Genomic DNA, 17,500 nt, shown 5'->3' on the forward strand with positions numbered 1-17,500 from the left:
CTCGGTTGGCCCTCTCACCTTGTCTGTAGATCCTCAGAGCGTCTAGCAGCTTGGAGCCCCGGAGCTGGGCCCGGAGCAGGGACACGTCCAGCTGCATCAGGCCAGAGTCTCCACTCTCCCCCTGGGCCCACAGGGCGTCCGCCTTGGGCAGCAGGCAGTGCACAAAGTGAACCATGGACCTCCGCACCGTGTCCAACAGAGCGTCCTGCAGGGAAAAGAGGGTTATGTTGAGACTGATGGCTGTGGCTCAGCGGGGTTAGAGCAGGGGAGAGAGGGGTACGTTGAGACTGATGGATGTGGCTCAGCGGGGTTAGAGCAGGGCACTAGCAACGTTAAGGGTTGTGGGTTCAATTCTCGCTGGGACCATGTATACGAGACAATAATATCTGCACTCACTGTCGTGCAAGTTGCTTTGGATTAAACTGTCAGCTGGGTGGCACGTATTATTCTAATACTCAGGTGGTAACAGTAAAAAGCTAAAACCATTCCATTTATACTGATGGTATGGCCCAGCAGTCGTCGACTAAAACCCTCTTTAATCATATGCACAAGAGTCCACAGGCTGGCTCTCGCTTACATGCCTCTGATAGCAAATTTCATACATTAAGAAATCTCATTAAGTAATCAGCCGGGGTTTTTAATAAATGTTCTGGTTAGGAGAGTCGTCTCATGCGCAGGCGAGGGGTAATGCCAAGGCTCAGAATGGGCAGCGCTCGTACCCTTTAAAGTGTAAAAACACAGGAAGACGGATGATCTCACAAGCGCTGTGTGAACACCTCTCCCAGTGGGGAGGGCATATATTAGGGCCATGCTAATTAATGACTCTATTACTGAATGGGTCTGGGCAGACGAATTAGAACTGGGGGCTCTATGGCCCACCAAGACCTATTGTAACTAAATATTGCCCATATAAATATATTAAAAGAAGACGTGGAAATATACGACTTTGCCCTCTCTCTCTTCCTCCTTCTCTCTCTCTTTCTCTACCGGCAGACTGGACTAATTGGTGATATAAATGTTGAATGGAGACTTTTAATTGACAGTATATGGACATGACCAGTATGATTGACCTAAGCATTGGTTAATAAAGAGTTTTTAAAAGTAACCCCACCCCCCCCCTTTCCCTCCTTCTTTTTCTCCCTCCTCCTTCTCCCTCTCCCTCCTCTGGACTGGCCCCTAGCCTCTCACCACTTGTAGTTTGATCTGGATGCAGAGGGACTTCTTCTTCACGGCCGCCACGCCCGTGGTGAAGGTCTTCCTCATGCTGCTGGCCCGCCGCAAGGTCAGCTGGGACCCGCCCTCCAGGCCCGCGATGGACCCCGACAGGATGGTGGCCCCGCCCCCTCGGCTCATAAACAGAGCGCTGATGTTCTTCCTGAACGAGAGACACGCGACATTAAAAAAGGGACAATCTGGGATTCAAACAACAACGAAAGGGGTACCTCCTGCCAGTTTCGGAGGGAGGAGAGTTGAACTAAGCAAGCTTACAAGGTATTTAGAAGTGATATTCTTATCTGATGCTCCTGGGAGCAGCTCACATCAGATTCAAGACCCTGGTGCTCGCCTACCGGGCGGCAAAGGGAACCGTCCCTCCCTACTTGCAAGCAATGGCCAGCTCCCAAACTCCTGGCCAGTCACTCCGCTCTTCCACTTCGTTGATGCAGGAGTCACGCTACTCGGTCACGGCTCTTCACTGTCCTGGCGCAACACAGGTGGAACGAGCCTCCCACTGCTGTCAGGACTGCAGAGTCAGTATCTATCTTCCGCCATAGACTGAAGATCCATCTCTTCAGGCTACACCTTAACTGTCCCTAGCGAAGACCTCTTCATCCCCCTCTACCTCCTGTACAGAATCTCTTCTGTAAATTCTTTTGGGGGGGGAATAACAAACAATTCTTAATTCTTCCTTCTTCTAGCATTATGACTGCCAATGGCCCCCTGCGGTCTTAGCATAGATTACTTTTTCTTGCGATGACTGATGGATGGATGAAACATCATTGTACTGTCCAGTTAGGATGGGGTGTTTCAGTGTATGTGGAATGTTATTTTAAATGTTATTTGAATAATTATTAGTTATTATTAATTATTGATTATTAGATATTAGTAACATTATTTTTTGAGTTATGCCTCATAACTGCGTGGGAATTGTTTGATTATATAGATCAGGTATGCGTAGGGATATTGGGGGCTGTGATTAGGTGCTTAAATACTGGGAGACCGTGCGTATGGGTTCATTGTGTGATGCCAGGACTTGAGGGATGCTACGGTTAGTGTGTTTGATGCGTGCTTTGTGTAACATTTATATGCTTTGTTTTAGTCTTTGAATGTGTATTCATTTATGTTTTGTTGTCTGCATTCGCAGGTTTTACAATCTATTAAATTTTCCCTAAAAATAAGAAAAACGAGTTGAATGGTATCCGTGTCCTTCAGTCCAGCCTTTCGGTCGGCGTCAGTAGACCGAACAATCATCATAAAAATCAATAGTTCTGCTTATCCAATTAAAGGCAGGTATGAAGTCTGTGTTCAGGGGCGGCTGTGGCTCAGGAGGTAGAGCCGGCGTCTAATGATCGCAAGGTTGGCGGTTCGATCCCCGGCTGGCCGCGTGTCGAGGTGTCCTTGAGCAAGACGCTGAACCCCAAATTTCTCCCAATGAGCAGACCGGCGCCTTGCATGGTAGCTTGTCGCCATTGGTGTGTGAATGTGTGTGTGAATGGGTGAATGAGTGGCCATTGTAAAGCGCTTGTATTGCAATAAGACGCTATGGGCCCTATTATGCACTTCTTAACTTGCCGTCTTAAGTCTTAATTAAGACGCACCGCCAGGTTAAGACCTACCGCCACCCTTATTATGCGCTTCATACGCGCTACTGCTATTATGCCGGTGTCGATAGGCGCCCACACATAAGACGTAATACTCCCGTGCATATATTACTCATTGTGGGAGTGTTCATATGTTAATGAAGTGCACTAGGCGCCCCTGCTATTATGCGATCTGACTTTGCTCCTAGCGCTAAGAAGTGGTTTGAAAAGTTCTTAAGTTTAGACTTCATGCACGTTTTGAAACACGAGCGCGCCTCCGCGGTTTGCGCATGCATGTGGGCACACATGAACACGCACGTGGCTCCACGGCATAATAGGGCCCTATATCATTCAGTCCATTTCCCATGTACCAAGTGTGACTGGTCTTACTTCTGGGAGTCCTGCAGGAGGCTGGCAGCATTGGCAGAGGCAGGGTTCTGCTTGGTGTGGCCCAGCCACCCCCGGGCGTCATACTCCACCCAGTCGGTGCCGTGACTGTGGCCCAGCAGGAAGTGATGCTGCCGCTCACTCCTCAGCAGCAGAGTGTGACCTAACAGAGTTAGGGCAGTTAAAAATCACTGTTGATAAGGATAAGAGTGTGTGTGTGTGTGTGTGTGTGTATACAGTATGTGTGTGTGTGTGTGTGTGTGTGTGTGTGTGTACAGTATATACAGTATTGTGTGTGTGTGTGTGTGTGTACAGTATGTCCAGTATTGTGCGTGTGTGTGTGTGTGTGTGTGTATAGACAGTATGTACAGTATGTGCGCGCATTCTGCCTAGTGTTGCCTCCTCCTCCCTCTCCTCACCTTTGCTCTCTCCCTCCCCAGGGCCGTAGTAGCTGAACAGTCGGCCCAGCAGCGTCTCCTCAGAGCCTCCAGCCTGCGTGGCCTCCTCCTCCATCAGCCACAACAGACCCCGCGCCTCATCAGTCCTCGTCAGGGTCCGCACCTGATATACACACACACATGCAAGCACACACCCACACACACACACACACACGTGCACGCACGCACACACACACATACGCACATGCACACACACACACAAGCACACACACACACACACTCTGGTCAGGCACGTCTCTTCCCACTCACTCCCAATCATTTTCTCTGATTTGCAGTCCTTCAGAGCTTGTGCGCATGAGTAGCATCAACCGTCGCACGAGAAACTCACTGGAGCCTCAGTTTCAACCTTCCTACACACACTGACTCACCACAGTTAAGACCCTCAGAGAGCCCACTCGCGCTCACACTTTCAGGTCGGCTTCAAGTATTAGTTATCTAGTCATCTCTCCACTTAGAGAATAAATCCTACATAAGGCTGGAGGGATTTCAGCACACTTCTCAGTGAAAGAGTTTCAAGTTTACCTTTTCATCAGTAAATCTCACCTGAGTATTGCCAAAACAAACCCTGGGGAGATGAGGGTGTAAGGGTGGTTCTGTTGGTCATTATGGTCATAAACTGCAAGGTGCGGGACTAACGTTTCGGTCATGCGATCATCATAAGTTGATCACATGACCGAAACGTTTGTCCCGCACCTTGCACTTTTTGCACCAGAGCACTTTGGCTTTTTTAAGAGCATGATAAAATAAAGATTTTTTTTTCTTCTAATCTCTGTCTAAGGAGTTTTCCTTAAAGTTTATGTAGTGTGCGACTTTTTCTACACTTACAGCCTGGTCATATTTATCCCACAGGCAACAACTCACAGCTTTCATGTTTTTGTTTTTTTGCTTGTTTTTTGTCCCCAAAAAAGCAATTAGCGCTGTTTGTTTCCCAAAGTTTGAAAGGGCAGAGACAGGCCATTAGCGGTGACTCTCATTAAGACCAATATCAGAATGAGAGCTCAAAGGCACTGGAGCATTCACGAAGTCTGGTCCAATTCAGCAATTAGGGGAATAATGGTGTCTACAAGTCAAGCTTTTTGGTATAATTGAACTCTGATTCCGAAAAAATACCACTTCATTTCCCTAGGGAGGACAGCTAAGAAAAGAGACACCTATTGAGAGTCTCTGGAGCAAAAATGCTCTTTACTGTCAGCAGAGAATGAATCTGGTCGAAGGCGAAGGAAAACACAGAATGCTTTCATGCTGAACCCTGCCATATTATTCAGAAAAATGATTTTTGTCTGTTCCAATACAAAGTACCTCTCTGTCAGAGGCGGCAGACATAATAGCAGCTACTCAAGAAGCTTCCACAGCAATCACAGAGACAGGGGGGGCCATAGGGACCTAGATTGAACATCAGAGGACAACTCTAAAGGTGCCCATTTCAATTCAACTGTCAGCTTTGATCCATGTGTCTTCAAGTGAACAGTGAGCGATGTCTTCCAGTGTAGATTGTCGTTCTTTTGTTTTCTCTTGGGCTGCAAAAAACATGGCCTTTCCTTTTTCCATCTGCTGTACACTGGTTCACTGCTTTTGAGAGACTGCTGCAGCACAGGGCAGGAACCTTTAAAAAGCAAAGCGCTCAAACCAACCAAACTGGAATTATTACACAGTGATCCCTGACACTCTAACAACAGTGTGTCATTTCTGTTTTCCTTGGTACAGCGACCAGGAGGCTGGAAAGGCTTCGATTTGTTTTGAGTTTTTGAGTTTTTTGGGGATGTTTCTGTTTCTCTGTTCTGTTTCTCTGTCTGGCTGAATATCTGCCTCCCCCTTCACTCTCTAATGGCCTATCTTCCATTGACGCCTTATTAGATTATTATCCACACCCAATCCTACATTCATGTCACACAAAGTCCAAAGCAGAGCAGAGAAGTCACTTCACTTCATCATGAATCATAAAGCTACTGTATTAAAAATTAATAACAGACAAGACGATGTGGGCATAGTGGACAGACGGCCATGAGAAGATCTGAGTCATCTGTGAGAACAAAACGTTGAGGAACCCATATGGGAGTTATCATGATAATGTTGTTTTGTAATGCATCAGTGTCAACGGGAAATAATATGACCACAGGCCTCTAAACCACACAGAGGACAATAGACACAGTGCATGGATAGACAGTAGGTCCTAGGACCCTATTCAATCAAAACAGTACCAGGGATAAGGTCAAAATGTAAAAATGGTAATAATACATTGTGGCCTGAAAGGATGAACATTTGGATTAATGTGCTCAACAAACAAAAAACAAATGTATTCATTCAAAATACCTGTTGAAAGAATGCTGTTTTTAATGCTATTTTAGTTTGAATTAAAAAGGTAAGAGAAAACAGAGTGAGTACAGACATTAAAAGAGAGTGTCCTTACCATTGCTTGACTTGATGCTTGGTCTACAGCGGCTATAGAGAGTGATGTGTTGGGCTCTATGTCATCTAACGCAAGCTCTATGTTTTCCTAGATGGGGGACAGAGGTGCGGATTAGTAACAACTAATCAACTAATGAACAACATCCATTTGAAGAAAGGTATCCATGTTTTTTGTTAGCCCTGGTGGTGACAGTCATCACAACATTGTCAAAAACGGTCTTCTCTCGATTGAGGTTTCTCTAAAACCTTATCTTTATCTTTGTAAACTGAAAATAAACTGAAAGTCAAACTCAAGAGAACTAAGAGTGTTTTGTATTTAACACAAACATAATTTGAGGTTACCACATTGAGAGCGAGCTATTTTTTTATGAAAGGCAGCACAAACCTTTTACATACTACCAACCAAAGACAAACAATAAGACAAAAAAATAATTAATGTTCAACAATTGCAGTCTATACAATGCAAAAAAAATGCATTATGGGTAGATGAGGTAGTGAGAGAGTAGAAGAGAGGGTGTTATTCTCCATCAGCCGGCAGCACCCCCGCTGTGCAGCTCACCACACTTCACACAGCCTGTGATGAGTGACCTTGCTTTGGTCGCGGCAGAGAAGGAGAAATGGCAATCACCAGGGTATAAGGGCTTACTGTCTGGCCTGACTGACACTATTGATGAGGGGGCGTACGCTACCACAGGAGCTCTGGGCTAGGCTACGGAGACAGTGAGGAGGGAATAAGGTCTAATGCACCTGGTGGATGAACAGCATCTGTGTAGCCATCCTGTTTGCATGACTGTGTGTGTGCGTGTGCGTGTGTGTGTGTGTGTATACAATGTGTATGTGTGTGTGTGTGTGTGTGTGTGTTCGTGTGTGTCTGTGCGCGTGCACGTGTGTGCGTATGCTTGTGCGTCCACTTGCGTGTGCACGTGTGAACTCTGTGTGTGTATGTCTACCTCCTTGTATCTCTCCAGCTCCTGTACGAAGGTGCGCTGATAGAAGAGGGTCTGCAGGCGCTCCTGGGCGTAGTTCTGGCACAGCTCCTCGAAGGTGGCTCCGCGCTCCCGCTTGGCCTGCCGGGGGTTCTGGAAGCCCGGCGTGTCCACGATGAGGAGGGAGCACAGGGAGTGCTGGCTGGACTTCAGAGCCCTGACAGACCCAGAGGGACACAACAAGCGCCTAGTCACAGAAAGACCAAGAAGGGCAGAAAAAATAACAGAAGCGTGCGAAATCCGCAAAATGGAGAGACCCAGCTGCAGCCGTGCGTCATCTCTCTGTCGTGACTAACCGGTTGATGAGGGAGATGAGGAGGGTGAAGAGTTCAGAGTAGAGGCCAGACGCCATGGCCTCTAAACACTCCATGGCTGTGGACTTGGATCCTGGTAGGAAAAACAGAACAGTATTTAAGACTTGACAAAGGCTACGGCCGAAAACCGTTGTCCTATCAAACCGCATTTTGTTGCATCTGGAACTTGAGTGTGCGGCTTCTACTTCTTTTAATAGGAAGGCAGACACACACACACACACACACACACACACACACACAACAAAGTCAAAACAACATCCGGTGCCACCTAACCAGATGCAACCACTGTAACACTTTGCCAACAACAATGACTATGTGATCTGATAGGGTATAACTGCAGGGAGCTGGCTTGAATGGGGTTTTTATTTAGTTGCTTGGTGATAGTCTCTGGAGGTTAGAGACAACTGGTGTGTTAGCTACATGACTGTCTCACACTGGCAGACAGGAGAGGAAGAGTTTCATCTGGTCTGGAGGCTGGGGGCTTGTCAGCGGTGGTCAAATCAAACCACTCAGACGTCTCTGTCTGCCTCCTGGCTCTGGACACCTGGTAAAGCTTCCTGACATCAGATATTATGACATCACTATCTCATCCACTAGACTAGGCTGTCTACTGGGCTAAGGATGGGGGAGGGGGATATATCTGTGGGCTTGTTAGGGGGCTGAGGAGGGGTATCTCTGTGTTTGTTAGGGGGCTGAGGGGGCATATCTCTGTGTTTGTTAGGGGGCTGAGGGGGCATATCTCTGTGTTTGTTAGGGGGCTGAGGAGGCAAGGTAGAATCAAGGCCAACACTGTGAAACAACACTGTGTCGACTATCTCTGTGTCCTCTAAAGTATATATGGTCACCTCTGATCAAAAAGTTCTGTGTATGTGTGGGAAAAATCAATGTAAGGCATTTATCGTTACAAGGGCGATTCATGAAGAGCCCTTGTAGAAACTTTTTTATCCTGATATGTTTCTGTGTACCCATCGGTCAATACCCACTCTATACCCAGCTGTGTGTGTGTGTGTGTGTGTGTGTGTATATGTGTGTGTGTGTGCGAGCAATGTGTGCTTATGGTCCTTGCTGTACCTGAGGCGTCCCCAGTGGAGTCGTCGGTGCCCTGGCGGAGGGTGCTGGCTCTGGGCAGGGTGCCCTTGGCTTGGTGCTTGAAGATGTTGGATGAGAGCTCCTCCAGGGTGCAGCCCAGCAGGTAGGCAGCTTTCTGCGCCCACTCATGACGTGCAAACTGCTTCCGACCGGCTGAGACACAAACATAACATCCACCATTATCCTCTCTGCCAACAAGCACAAGTCTGCTCACAACAAGAGACTGCCATTTCTGACAGAGTGGGAGTGTGCGAGCGTGTGAGTGTGTGTGTCTGGGTCATTTCGACCCTGCTGGAGAGTAACACTGCTGGGATGGTACATGCCCATTATACCGTTATTACAACCGCAAAATGTAGGACATTGTGTAAATGTGTAAATCTGGCTGTCCTATTTCAGTGTTATTAGAGAGATGGAGACAGGGGGAGGGGGGTCATTTTGTTCTTATCCAGAGGAAGAATATTGCACTTTTTTGGGCAATTTATTGCAATTGCTATTATCACACAGAGTACACAGGGCCTCGAGTCTTGCGAAAGCATGTTTCCTTTTCATCTAACGGAGGGCTGATGAGAACGGGCGTGTGTGACGAGTGTGTTTTTAATTTCCATCCCGGGATTGAGTGGAATCTCCTCAGACACTCGAGACAGAGAGAGAGAGGAGAGAGGAGGGCGACTGGGGGGGAAACATCAAACAATGGGCTTCTGACAGAGACACGCCGGGCTCTCCTTGTTTCACCGGGCCTCTGAGAGCGTGTCACACACGCGCCGTGTTACGACAAGCAGGGAGGGTTATGAAGATGATGAAAAGAAAAAAAGAAAGACTGAGAACTTCATTAAAATGCTAATAACACGCTGTCTGCTAACAGAGATAAAAGCACAGAGGCGGCACATGAACAATAGGAGGAATGTGTATTTACCTTCGTCAGCGTCTGCATTGCAAGAGGGGGGGGGGGGAGGAGGCACGGCAGCATGCAACATGCAACAAGTAAAGAACAGGTGGTTAGAGCACAATACATATGTTTGTTATGTTAGAGCCACAGTAGCAAATGTCTTCAGGAGATGAACAATCTAGGCCCTGATGAAGTTGAACTTAAAACAGCCTCTCCTCCACCCAGACACACCAAACAGATACAATAACACAGAGGTATAAATGAAACGCCTAATAGGCCACACCAAGAAGAAGGAAAAATGTGCATGCTTCCAGTTGACCGTCATGCTGCGTTCAGGTACTGTCAGAGATAAGAAGTGAATAATAGCCCACTCCTATAAGCGGCCGAATAATCCTCGTTGTTCTGTGAACTAGGAGGTGGGTCGATAGAACTGGATGTCCTTCTACTCTGCTTGATTTTTGTTCTCTCCACAATAACGAACGACTGACAGGAAATACAGGTCTATGCTGCCCTCTTGTGTTGATTAATCAAGCGGCATTGTCTGAAGGTGTTTCATCAAGACCTTAGAGATGCTAAGCTCCAGTATGATGGATATGGATTTGATTGCCATATTTATAATCATCAGACACAAATCTAGAGGTTGAATAGGACAACCAAACATTCCTAAGGAATTGCATCAGTAGATTGGAATTGCACCCTCCCAAATGTCGTTGTTTGGTACCTGTACTATATCAATGACAATAAAGACCATTCATTCATTCATTCATTCATTCAGTTTACACTTCCGAGGGAGAGAGAGAGAGAGAGAGAGAGAGAGAGAGAGAGAGAGAGAGAGAGAGAGAGAGAGAGAGAGAGAGAGAGAGAGAGAGAAAGAGAGAGAGAATGAGACAGAGCACACAAAGAGAAATGTACACTGCAGGAGGAAACACAGAGCCACACAGGAGGTTTGTGAAATCATTACCACTTTCGTCTATGGCTGACACTGCAGAGAAGGGCAACGTTAGGTTGTTATGTGAAGAAATACTCCCGACAGAACATGGCATCCATTTTGATTAGCAGAGTCAACAAAAGGTCTTGCTCTGGGCTTTGTTAGGCAAAATAGCATTCAGACACATCAGTACATCTCTCAGGTCTGTGAGACTGTTTCCCTCTAGAGGCACAGCATGCAGACACTGGGTGCCTTCCATTGACAAGATGAGGCATTTTGTCATCGTGAGGCGCGAAAGCTGGCAGTATAGACTTATGTCTGTTGCCTGATGAGCTGGAACAATTAGAACTCCACAGTCGTCGGCCGACTGTCTCATACATTGACAAATCAGAAGATCCTTCTGTGATGCGCTTGAGTGAATGATATGGGGATGCAATTAACATCATCCCTGCAGATGGCGGGACTTGGCATTGTTAACAGAGCTGGAGCGGATATAACAAATGTCTTTTGTCACAGAAAATTGTCTTTGTTTGTTTCAGGAAGCCTCGGTAAGACTAGCTCACATGCTCATTTCAATGCGTGGTGAACGACAACTCTGCATGACTGGCACCTTGGATTCGAGTTATTCTGAAGGCCCATATGTCTCTTTGCTTAGCTTTGTTTTGTTTTCTTTAATTATAGCATGTGGGACATGGCTAGCCATTAGTTTACATATGGTTCTATGAAAACAGAATCGATGCATGCAGACAATATGCATTCCAAAATAAGTGTTAGGGTAAACTGCAGTGCGGTCCCATATTCAAGTGTTTCATAAGGAAGAACTGCTTTGCATTCAAAAGCCATTGTTGATGATCGAGTTGACATAAGATACGCTTGTATAGTCTGTTTGCACAGACATTTGCTCCCTCCATGCCTACAGGAATGGATCATTAGGACAAGGTGTCCTAGCCTGGCGTGTGGTACGTGTCTTACCCTTGGTGGCTCCTGCGGCCCCCAGGTGGTAGATGGCCCCCAGGACCAACCAGAAGGCTCTCTGCTCCTCCCCACTGATGCCCAGCACCTTCATAGCTGCCTGGAGCTTGGTGAACTGCTGAGACGCCTTCTGCTTGTCCTCAGGCTGGCGGGGGGGGGGGGGGGGGAAGACAGCCATTCAAATGTAGTTTTGCTTTATTCGGCAGATGGCTTAAAAAGCATCTGGTGGACCACTAGTGGAGCATACTGAAGTGAAATTCATGATGCAATTCTTGGTAATAATAAATACAACTTATTGTCAAAACCAGTGCATTCTGGGGAAGGCTACAGGCTGAAATGTGTTGGTTTTAACAATAACATGAAAACATTTTTTATCAAGTTCAATTGTCCTCTTCACTTCAGTGTGGTCCTCAATTCATGCACCTAGGTTGGATAGTAAGATAGCACCAGAGTTCCTTTCACCTTCACACCACCGGAACATGGCAAATACAAACTCAAAAACACAACGCTTTTGGGGGTATTTTACCTTGGGTTGAGGCATAATTCCAAAGGCGCTGTTTTCAGCAAAGTGGTTGAAGTGCAGCTCAGTCCTGCGGAAGGCAACAGAGACGAGCGTATCAGTCACCATGACAACGTGAGCACCTCTGACAGTGTTGTTAATTGTTTCTGACCTTCACCTTCAACATTCCAAAAACACTCAGAAGCACATCAGGGACAGAGGGGAGTTTGGGAAGGGGGTCCATACAGGTCCATAAAGGTTCATACAGAAACCAGAGGAAGCTAACCGCTACCAGTGCCCACACCTGACTAGCTGACCCACAGCCCACTGAGGAATGATTCCTCAGGAATCACATAAAGCCCATACAAAGCATGGTAAAAAAAGCATGGTACTGCAGTGGGTAGCGAGTGCACAGTTGTGACACACAGTTGTGACACACAGTTGTGACACACAGCTGTGTCGCAGCCTGACCTGAGAGAGCTGTCTGCTCCAGCCATCAAGTAGTAGAAGACGTTGAAGGTGGACTCTCCCTCCGGACGCCTGGTCACCCTGGCCTTCTCCAGCAGCATGGTCTAGAGAGAGAGAGAGAGAGAGCAAACAGCCTCAGCTCACCTCACAAAGCGCTTCAGTCACCGTCAGTCAACAGTCTCACTAAAATACATCGGTGTCAGTAGTAGAAAAGACACGAAATATCGTAAGGAAATGTGATGAGGGAAGGCTAACCCCTGTCCTCCGATTTCTACCTCCACCAGCCTCCCCTGATGTGTCCAGTATATGCATTAGAGTGACAGGTGGAGCGTCAGAGGTAATGAGAGGTGAGATGTCATGGTTGGGTTTGTTGTTCTGCACAGAGGTGTCTCCTGGGCCACGGGCAGTGTTGCCAGATTGGGCGTATTCCCGCCCCATTGGGGTACTTATGATCACACTGGGCGGCTTTTAGACCGTGGATAGGCTGGAAAACAATCCCATCTGGCAACACTGACTGGCCACGGCTGGTCTCTGTACCTGGATGGAGGCTGAGGCCACCTGGCCGGCCTGGTCAAAGTCCAGGGAGACGATGTGAGAGAAGCGGCTGGCGTTCACGTTCATAGAGGTGGAGCTGTTCCCAAAGGCCTCCAGGATGGTGTAGACCGCCTGCCACTTCTCCGCTGGGGGACACACACAGAAGGAGACAGAACCGTGGTGTAAAGGCATGGTGTATTTGGAGCATATCCTGATTATGGTTCCCTTTCCGAAAACAGTCCTGTTTTTTTTTCATCTTGCGGTCTTTTTTGTTTCACCAGACTATTTACCACACCAGCCATACACTCTACTGTGCAGTTCAGTCATTTTTTCTCTCTCACTCTGGTAGCAATATCGTGAAGAAGAAAATGTGGATATCGCCCAACCCTAACGGCTTCATCTCTGCCAACTGCCCTGCCAACCCAATACAGGTGAGTAATGACGACAACAACAAAAGAAAGGAAAAAAAAAAGAAGAAAGAAGGTCTATCCTTTGTTCCTCTAAGAGAGGGGGGGGGGCATATTTTTCATTTTTATTTGACAGATGCAGTGAAGATTTAGACAGGAAGGATGGGTGAGAGAGAGAGGAGGGATGACATGCAGGATATGTCCCCGGCCGGATTCAAACCGGGGACCCTGCGGTTACATGGTCGACGCTTAACCCGCTACGCCACCTAAGCGCCCCCAACCAGACATACCTGAGAAGGTTTTGCCGGGGCTGCCAGCGATGGTGACCAGGTACTGCACCAGGTGCTGGCAGTTGGTGGTCTTGCCGCTGCCGCTCTTCCCCAGCAGGACGACTGACTGGTCCTGGCGTGTGGTCAGCAGGTTCCTGTAGGCCGACTGGGCCACACCGTAGATGTGAGGGGCCACGTCCTCCTTCCTGCAGCCCTTAAACATGTGCATCACCTGGTATGGCCACAGAGAGAGAGACAGAAACAGAGAGAGAGAGAGAGAGAAGGAGAGAGAGAGAGAGAGAGAGAGAGAAAGAGAGAGAGAGACAGTCAGACAAGGAGGGGGGGGGAGAGAAAATGGGGTATTCTCCTCACATGAAATACCCAACATACAAAATAAAAACTACAAATATTCTTCCACAGTTCTACGGTTAGAGGTCTGCTTTGCAATAAGATGAGACCCCTCCCACCCCACCCTAGCCTCCTATTAGGCTCTCCCCCTGGCAGACAGCACACAGGTCTGCACCTTCTCAGAGTACATGGAGGGGGCGCTGATGGGGTTGATGACCACCATGTTGGCCCCTGCGTGAGTGTGGACCAGGTTTCCCCCGTAGCGCTGGCGCAGGGAGTGCATCACGCTGGACTCGTTCAGGTACTGGAGGGAGGCCAGGTCCTCCACGCGGTCGAAGCCCGGAGGGTTGGCCTGAGAGAGGAGGGCAGAACGTGGGTCACACAGACGTCGATACCTATACAAGAGCAACTCAATCAAACCATTGTGAATGACCTAAGGAAAAAAACGATAGAGGTGTACACACAAAAGGGTACTACAGTACCTAGAGCCAAAAAGGGTCCTACTGTACATGGAACCCAAAAGAGGTTCTTCAAGGGTGGTTCTCGCCCTCAGGGACAGCTAAAGAAGAACCCCCATTTTTGTTTGGAACCCTTTTATTGGAAGAGTGTGCTGCTTGACAGAGACATCCAGCATGTACAGTTAGAATCTGATCCCAGTACCTTTTCTACGTCGTCCTCGTCCACGTCCAGCAGAGAGCCGTCGCTCTCCAGCCTGATCTTCACCTTCCCCTCGGGGAGACTCCCTGGCTCCGTCTTCAACAGGGTCGCTGCAGTGACCAGAGACACAGCCATTACACTATGATATTACACTATATTATGATAGATGACGATATACTGTACACCCTCTACTTAGCCATAGATTACCTATGGGCATGCATTTGAGCAATATAAAAATGTTGACGGATTGCGTGCATGGGTTGTGTCCTGTGTGTGTGTAACTGGTAAATCAGTCAGTGGTGCCTCCGTTAGGATGAGTGTTGAGGAGAGGTACTGACCCAAGGAGAACCCGTCCTTGTGGACCAGCCATACTTTCTCTGTGCCGTACCAGGACTTCTCAGCTGCTATCTGCTCCTCTGTCTTCACCTGGAAGAGAGAGGGTCCACAGACAGGGTGAGTACACTGGTAAACACACACACACACACACACACACAGACACAGACAACCCAGGTTGGTGTCTGTTAGTACAGATTGACGTTCATCACATCAGTGAGGACCAATCATGTCCCTCCTCTTATACACTGAGGTCAAAGGGCAACATTAACACATGCATTAAGGAGACCCCTATCAGTGACATACAGAGCATCCATCACTTTGTATGGTAACCTGACAATGTGGATACTGTAGCATCAACATTCATGTGAGGGAGGAGGAGTTTGGGGGGTTTCAGGACCCCCCATACCACCCCACCCCTACCCCCAAAAACCTCCTCTCCCCATTTTCCCTTCGGTGAGCCTCTTCCAAAGCTCCTGATCCCTCCAATCTGTGTGTTTACCAGCAGATCACTGTGACCAAGCAACACAGGGAGATGGGGAGAGAGAGAGAGCCAGCGAACGAGAGAGAGAGAGAGAGAGAGAGAGAGAGAGAGAGAGATGGGGAGAGAGAGAGAGAGAGAGAGAGAGAGAGAGAGAGAGAGAGAGAGAGAGAGAGAGAGAGGGAGCTGTTCTTCCGCAGCCACACTCTCTCTGACAGTAACATGATAGATAGGGATTCATGAATAAAGCATGCCACAACATTACACAGCACGACAACACATGCCTGTGGGGGCTGGCTGGACACAGTTCAGGACCACAGCACTCCACCACACTCACACAACTCAATCAAGGCTCAATACGTTTCTTCAGAGGGGCCTCATGCAACTCGCAGTCATCCTTGATATATACTTCTGACGTGGTCAGAAACCCAGAGTGGAGAAGAAAAAAGAGATAAAAAATCAAGCCACGTCAATAGTCATGCACCACAACTCTCACAGCAAGCAAACGTGGCGAGGGTAGAATACTGAGAAACTGTATGGAGACCCAGGACTCGATGGGTTAACAACGCCATAGCTTCAATTCTCAGTATTCTACAGATTTATTAAAAGATTACAAAATCCCTGGTTGTCTTAATGAATCACACACACACGCGCACACACACACACACACACACACACACGCCACTCTAGGAGGTGGGGGGGGGTGGGGGTCGGATGCATGGGGAAGTGCAGTCAGGCATAGCAGTGGCCAGACCTTGGGTTGAGTGGCGGCTGAGTGGGCAGCCTGCAGGACAGCCACAGGGTCCTCGTCCACCTGGCTCTGAGGGAGGGCAGGGAGAAGGGGGGGGGGGTCAATGAAGAGGAGAGAGAAGGAGAGGTAACAGTACACCTCGGGGGGGGGGGGCGGTATCCATGCTCAAACACATGCCAACAGCCACGTCAGGATTCAGGGACATCAGAATGTGAATTGAGGACGAAGGGACGATACAGTATACACGTGCAGATGGAGAAAACAACTGATGGAAAGAAATTGTGTAAGGCACTACGGTGAACTGAAAGAAGATGAAAAAGGAGTCCCAGTGTTAATCTGTCTGGCTTCACTAATATCGGTTACTAAGCCCAGCAGAGCCGGCCTCTGTGGGAGGGGTTAGGTCACATGACTGGCGGCGGTCCCCAGCAATGCTGCACCAATAAAGGGAAACAATGTGGTCGTCCAAAACACGGTGAGGGGGGAAAGTACAGGGTGCAGGCAAAAAGGGGTGTTGGGGGGGGGGGGGCGGGTGACGTGAGGGTCAGTCAAGGAGAGCAGGCTTACACTCCAGCAGGACACGCGAGCGCACACTCCGGCCAGGCCTTGTGTGGGGGCCGTGGGTGAGTGGTCAGTCTGGGGACAGGTGTGACAGGGGACGGACAGTACCTGAGAGGAAGCTGGGCCACTGGCCAGGGACACAGACTAGCCGCAGCAGCAGCAACGCACACAGGAGCGGCAGCAGCAGCAGCAACGAGGACAGCAGCAAACCAAGACGCAACCCACAGAGGAGAGACAGATGGAGAGACAGAGGGAGAGGAAGAGGGAGAGGAGAAGACATATGAGACAGCAGAAGACGAGGAGGAGGAGGAGGAATGACACAGAGACAGATACTGAAACTGTGGCCAAAGAGGTATTTTTGGACTAGACTCATGCATCAGGGAAATTAAACACCCAAACATTGCCCATTTGTCAGAAAAAAAGCCAAAGGGCAAAATACATAAATGTAGGGAAGTAGGGACATTATACAGTGTGTACCTGTGGACCTGTTCAATAAGGAGGAAACTAATTCACAGTGTTGCCCCGCGGAGAGAACAGAAAAAGCCACACAGAAAAAAAAAGGCAGAAAGACAGAAAAGAGACAGCGGGAAAAAAAAACGTATGCAGAGCAGCGGTCTAAAAGTCAAATCTTCGGAGGGCCGTGTACACAAACGCCATCATCGGCTGTACTTTTGCAGTTCTACAGATTGAATGCCCTGGGTTTTGGCGATCTCTCGTCAATTAAAAATCAATGATCACACACGCAACCCTTCCAAAAAATGGAGTTTGAGAGCCCAGCTGTTATCAATTACAATCCAAGGCGGGCCCGTGGGGCCGAGACTGATGTAGCCAGGCTCAAAGCTGAGGAGACAGACGCTGCTTGTCCAGGGTTCAAATTACAGTCAGAGAGCTCTCTGCGCTCCCCGGGGGGTCTCTGTAATTGGAACCCGGCTGCTATTGGTCAACATCCATATTTTGAGGACCACATTTGG

General features: G+C 48.3%; 2 protein-coding genes across 2 annotated transcripts in view; both read right to left on the bottom strand.

Moving 5' to 3' along the window:
• The window catches only part of LOC308156859 (unconventional myosin-XVIIIa-like), a gene marked incomplete at both ends in the record, with an annotated part of 81,831 nt that overhangs the window by 44,334 nt on the left and 19,997 nt on the right, over nt 1–17,500 (bottom strand). The window contains 16 exons of the mRNA XM_080530306.1: nt 19–205; nt 1,189–1,375; nt 3,189–3,348; nt 3,605–3,746; nt 6,051–6,137; nt 7,000–7,192; nt 7,332–7,422; nt 8,421–8,591; nt 11,216–11,369; nt 11,751–11,814; nt 12,195–12,295; nt 12,729–12,871; nt 13,423–13,633; nt 13,925–14,101; nt 14,410–14,516; nt 14,745–14,832. Coding sequence (XP_080386432.1) covers nt 19–205; nt 1,189–1,375; nt 3,189–3,348; nt 3,605–3,746; nt 6,051–6,137; nt 7,000–7,192; nt 7,332–7,422; nt 8,421–8,591; nt 11,216–11,369; nt 11,751–11,814; nt 12,195–12,295; nt 12,729–12,871; nt 13,423–13,633; nt 13,925–14,101; nt 14,410–14,516; nt 14,745–14,832 — 2,263 coding nt within the window. The remainder of the gene's footprint in view (nt 1–18; nt 206–1,188; nt 1,376–3,188; nt 3,349–3,604; nt 3,747–6,050; nt 6,138–6,999; nt 7,193–7,331; nt 7,423–8,420; nt 8,592–11,215; nt 11,370–11,750; nt 11,815–12,194; nt 12,296–12,728; nt 12,872–13,422; nt 13,634–13,924; nt 14,102–14,409; nt 14,517–14,744; nt 14,833–17,500) is intronic.
• Nucleotides 14,967–17,500, bottom strand: part of LOC308154817 (uncharacterized protein) — a gene marked incomplete at both ends in the record, with an annotated part of 6,287 nt that continues 3,753 nt past the window's right edge. Inside the window, 3 exons of the mRNA XM_080528036.1 lie at nt 14,967–14,987; nt 15,975–16,040; nt 16,536–16,604. Of these exons, the coding sequence (XP_080384162.1) occupies nt 14,967–14,987; nt 15,975–16,040; nt 16,536–16,604 (156 nt within the window). The remainder of the gene's footprint in view (nt 14,988–15,974; nt 16,041–16,535; nt 16,605–17,500) is intronic.

The sequence above is a fragment of the Nansenia antarctica genome (assembly GCF_963989245.1).
Source record: "Nansenia antarctica genome assembly, chromosome: 4".
Lineage (NCBI taxonomy): Eukaryota > Metazoa > Chordata > Actinopteri > Argentiniformes > Microstomatidae > Nansenia > Nansenia antarctica.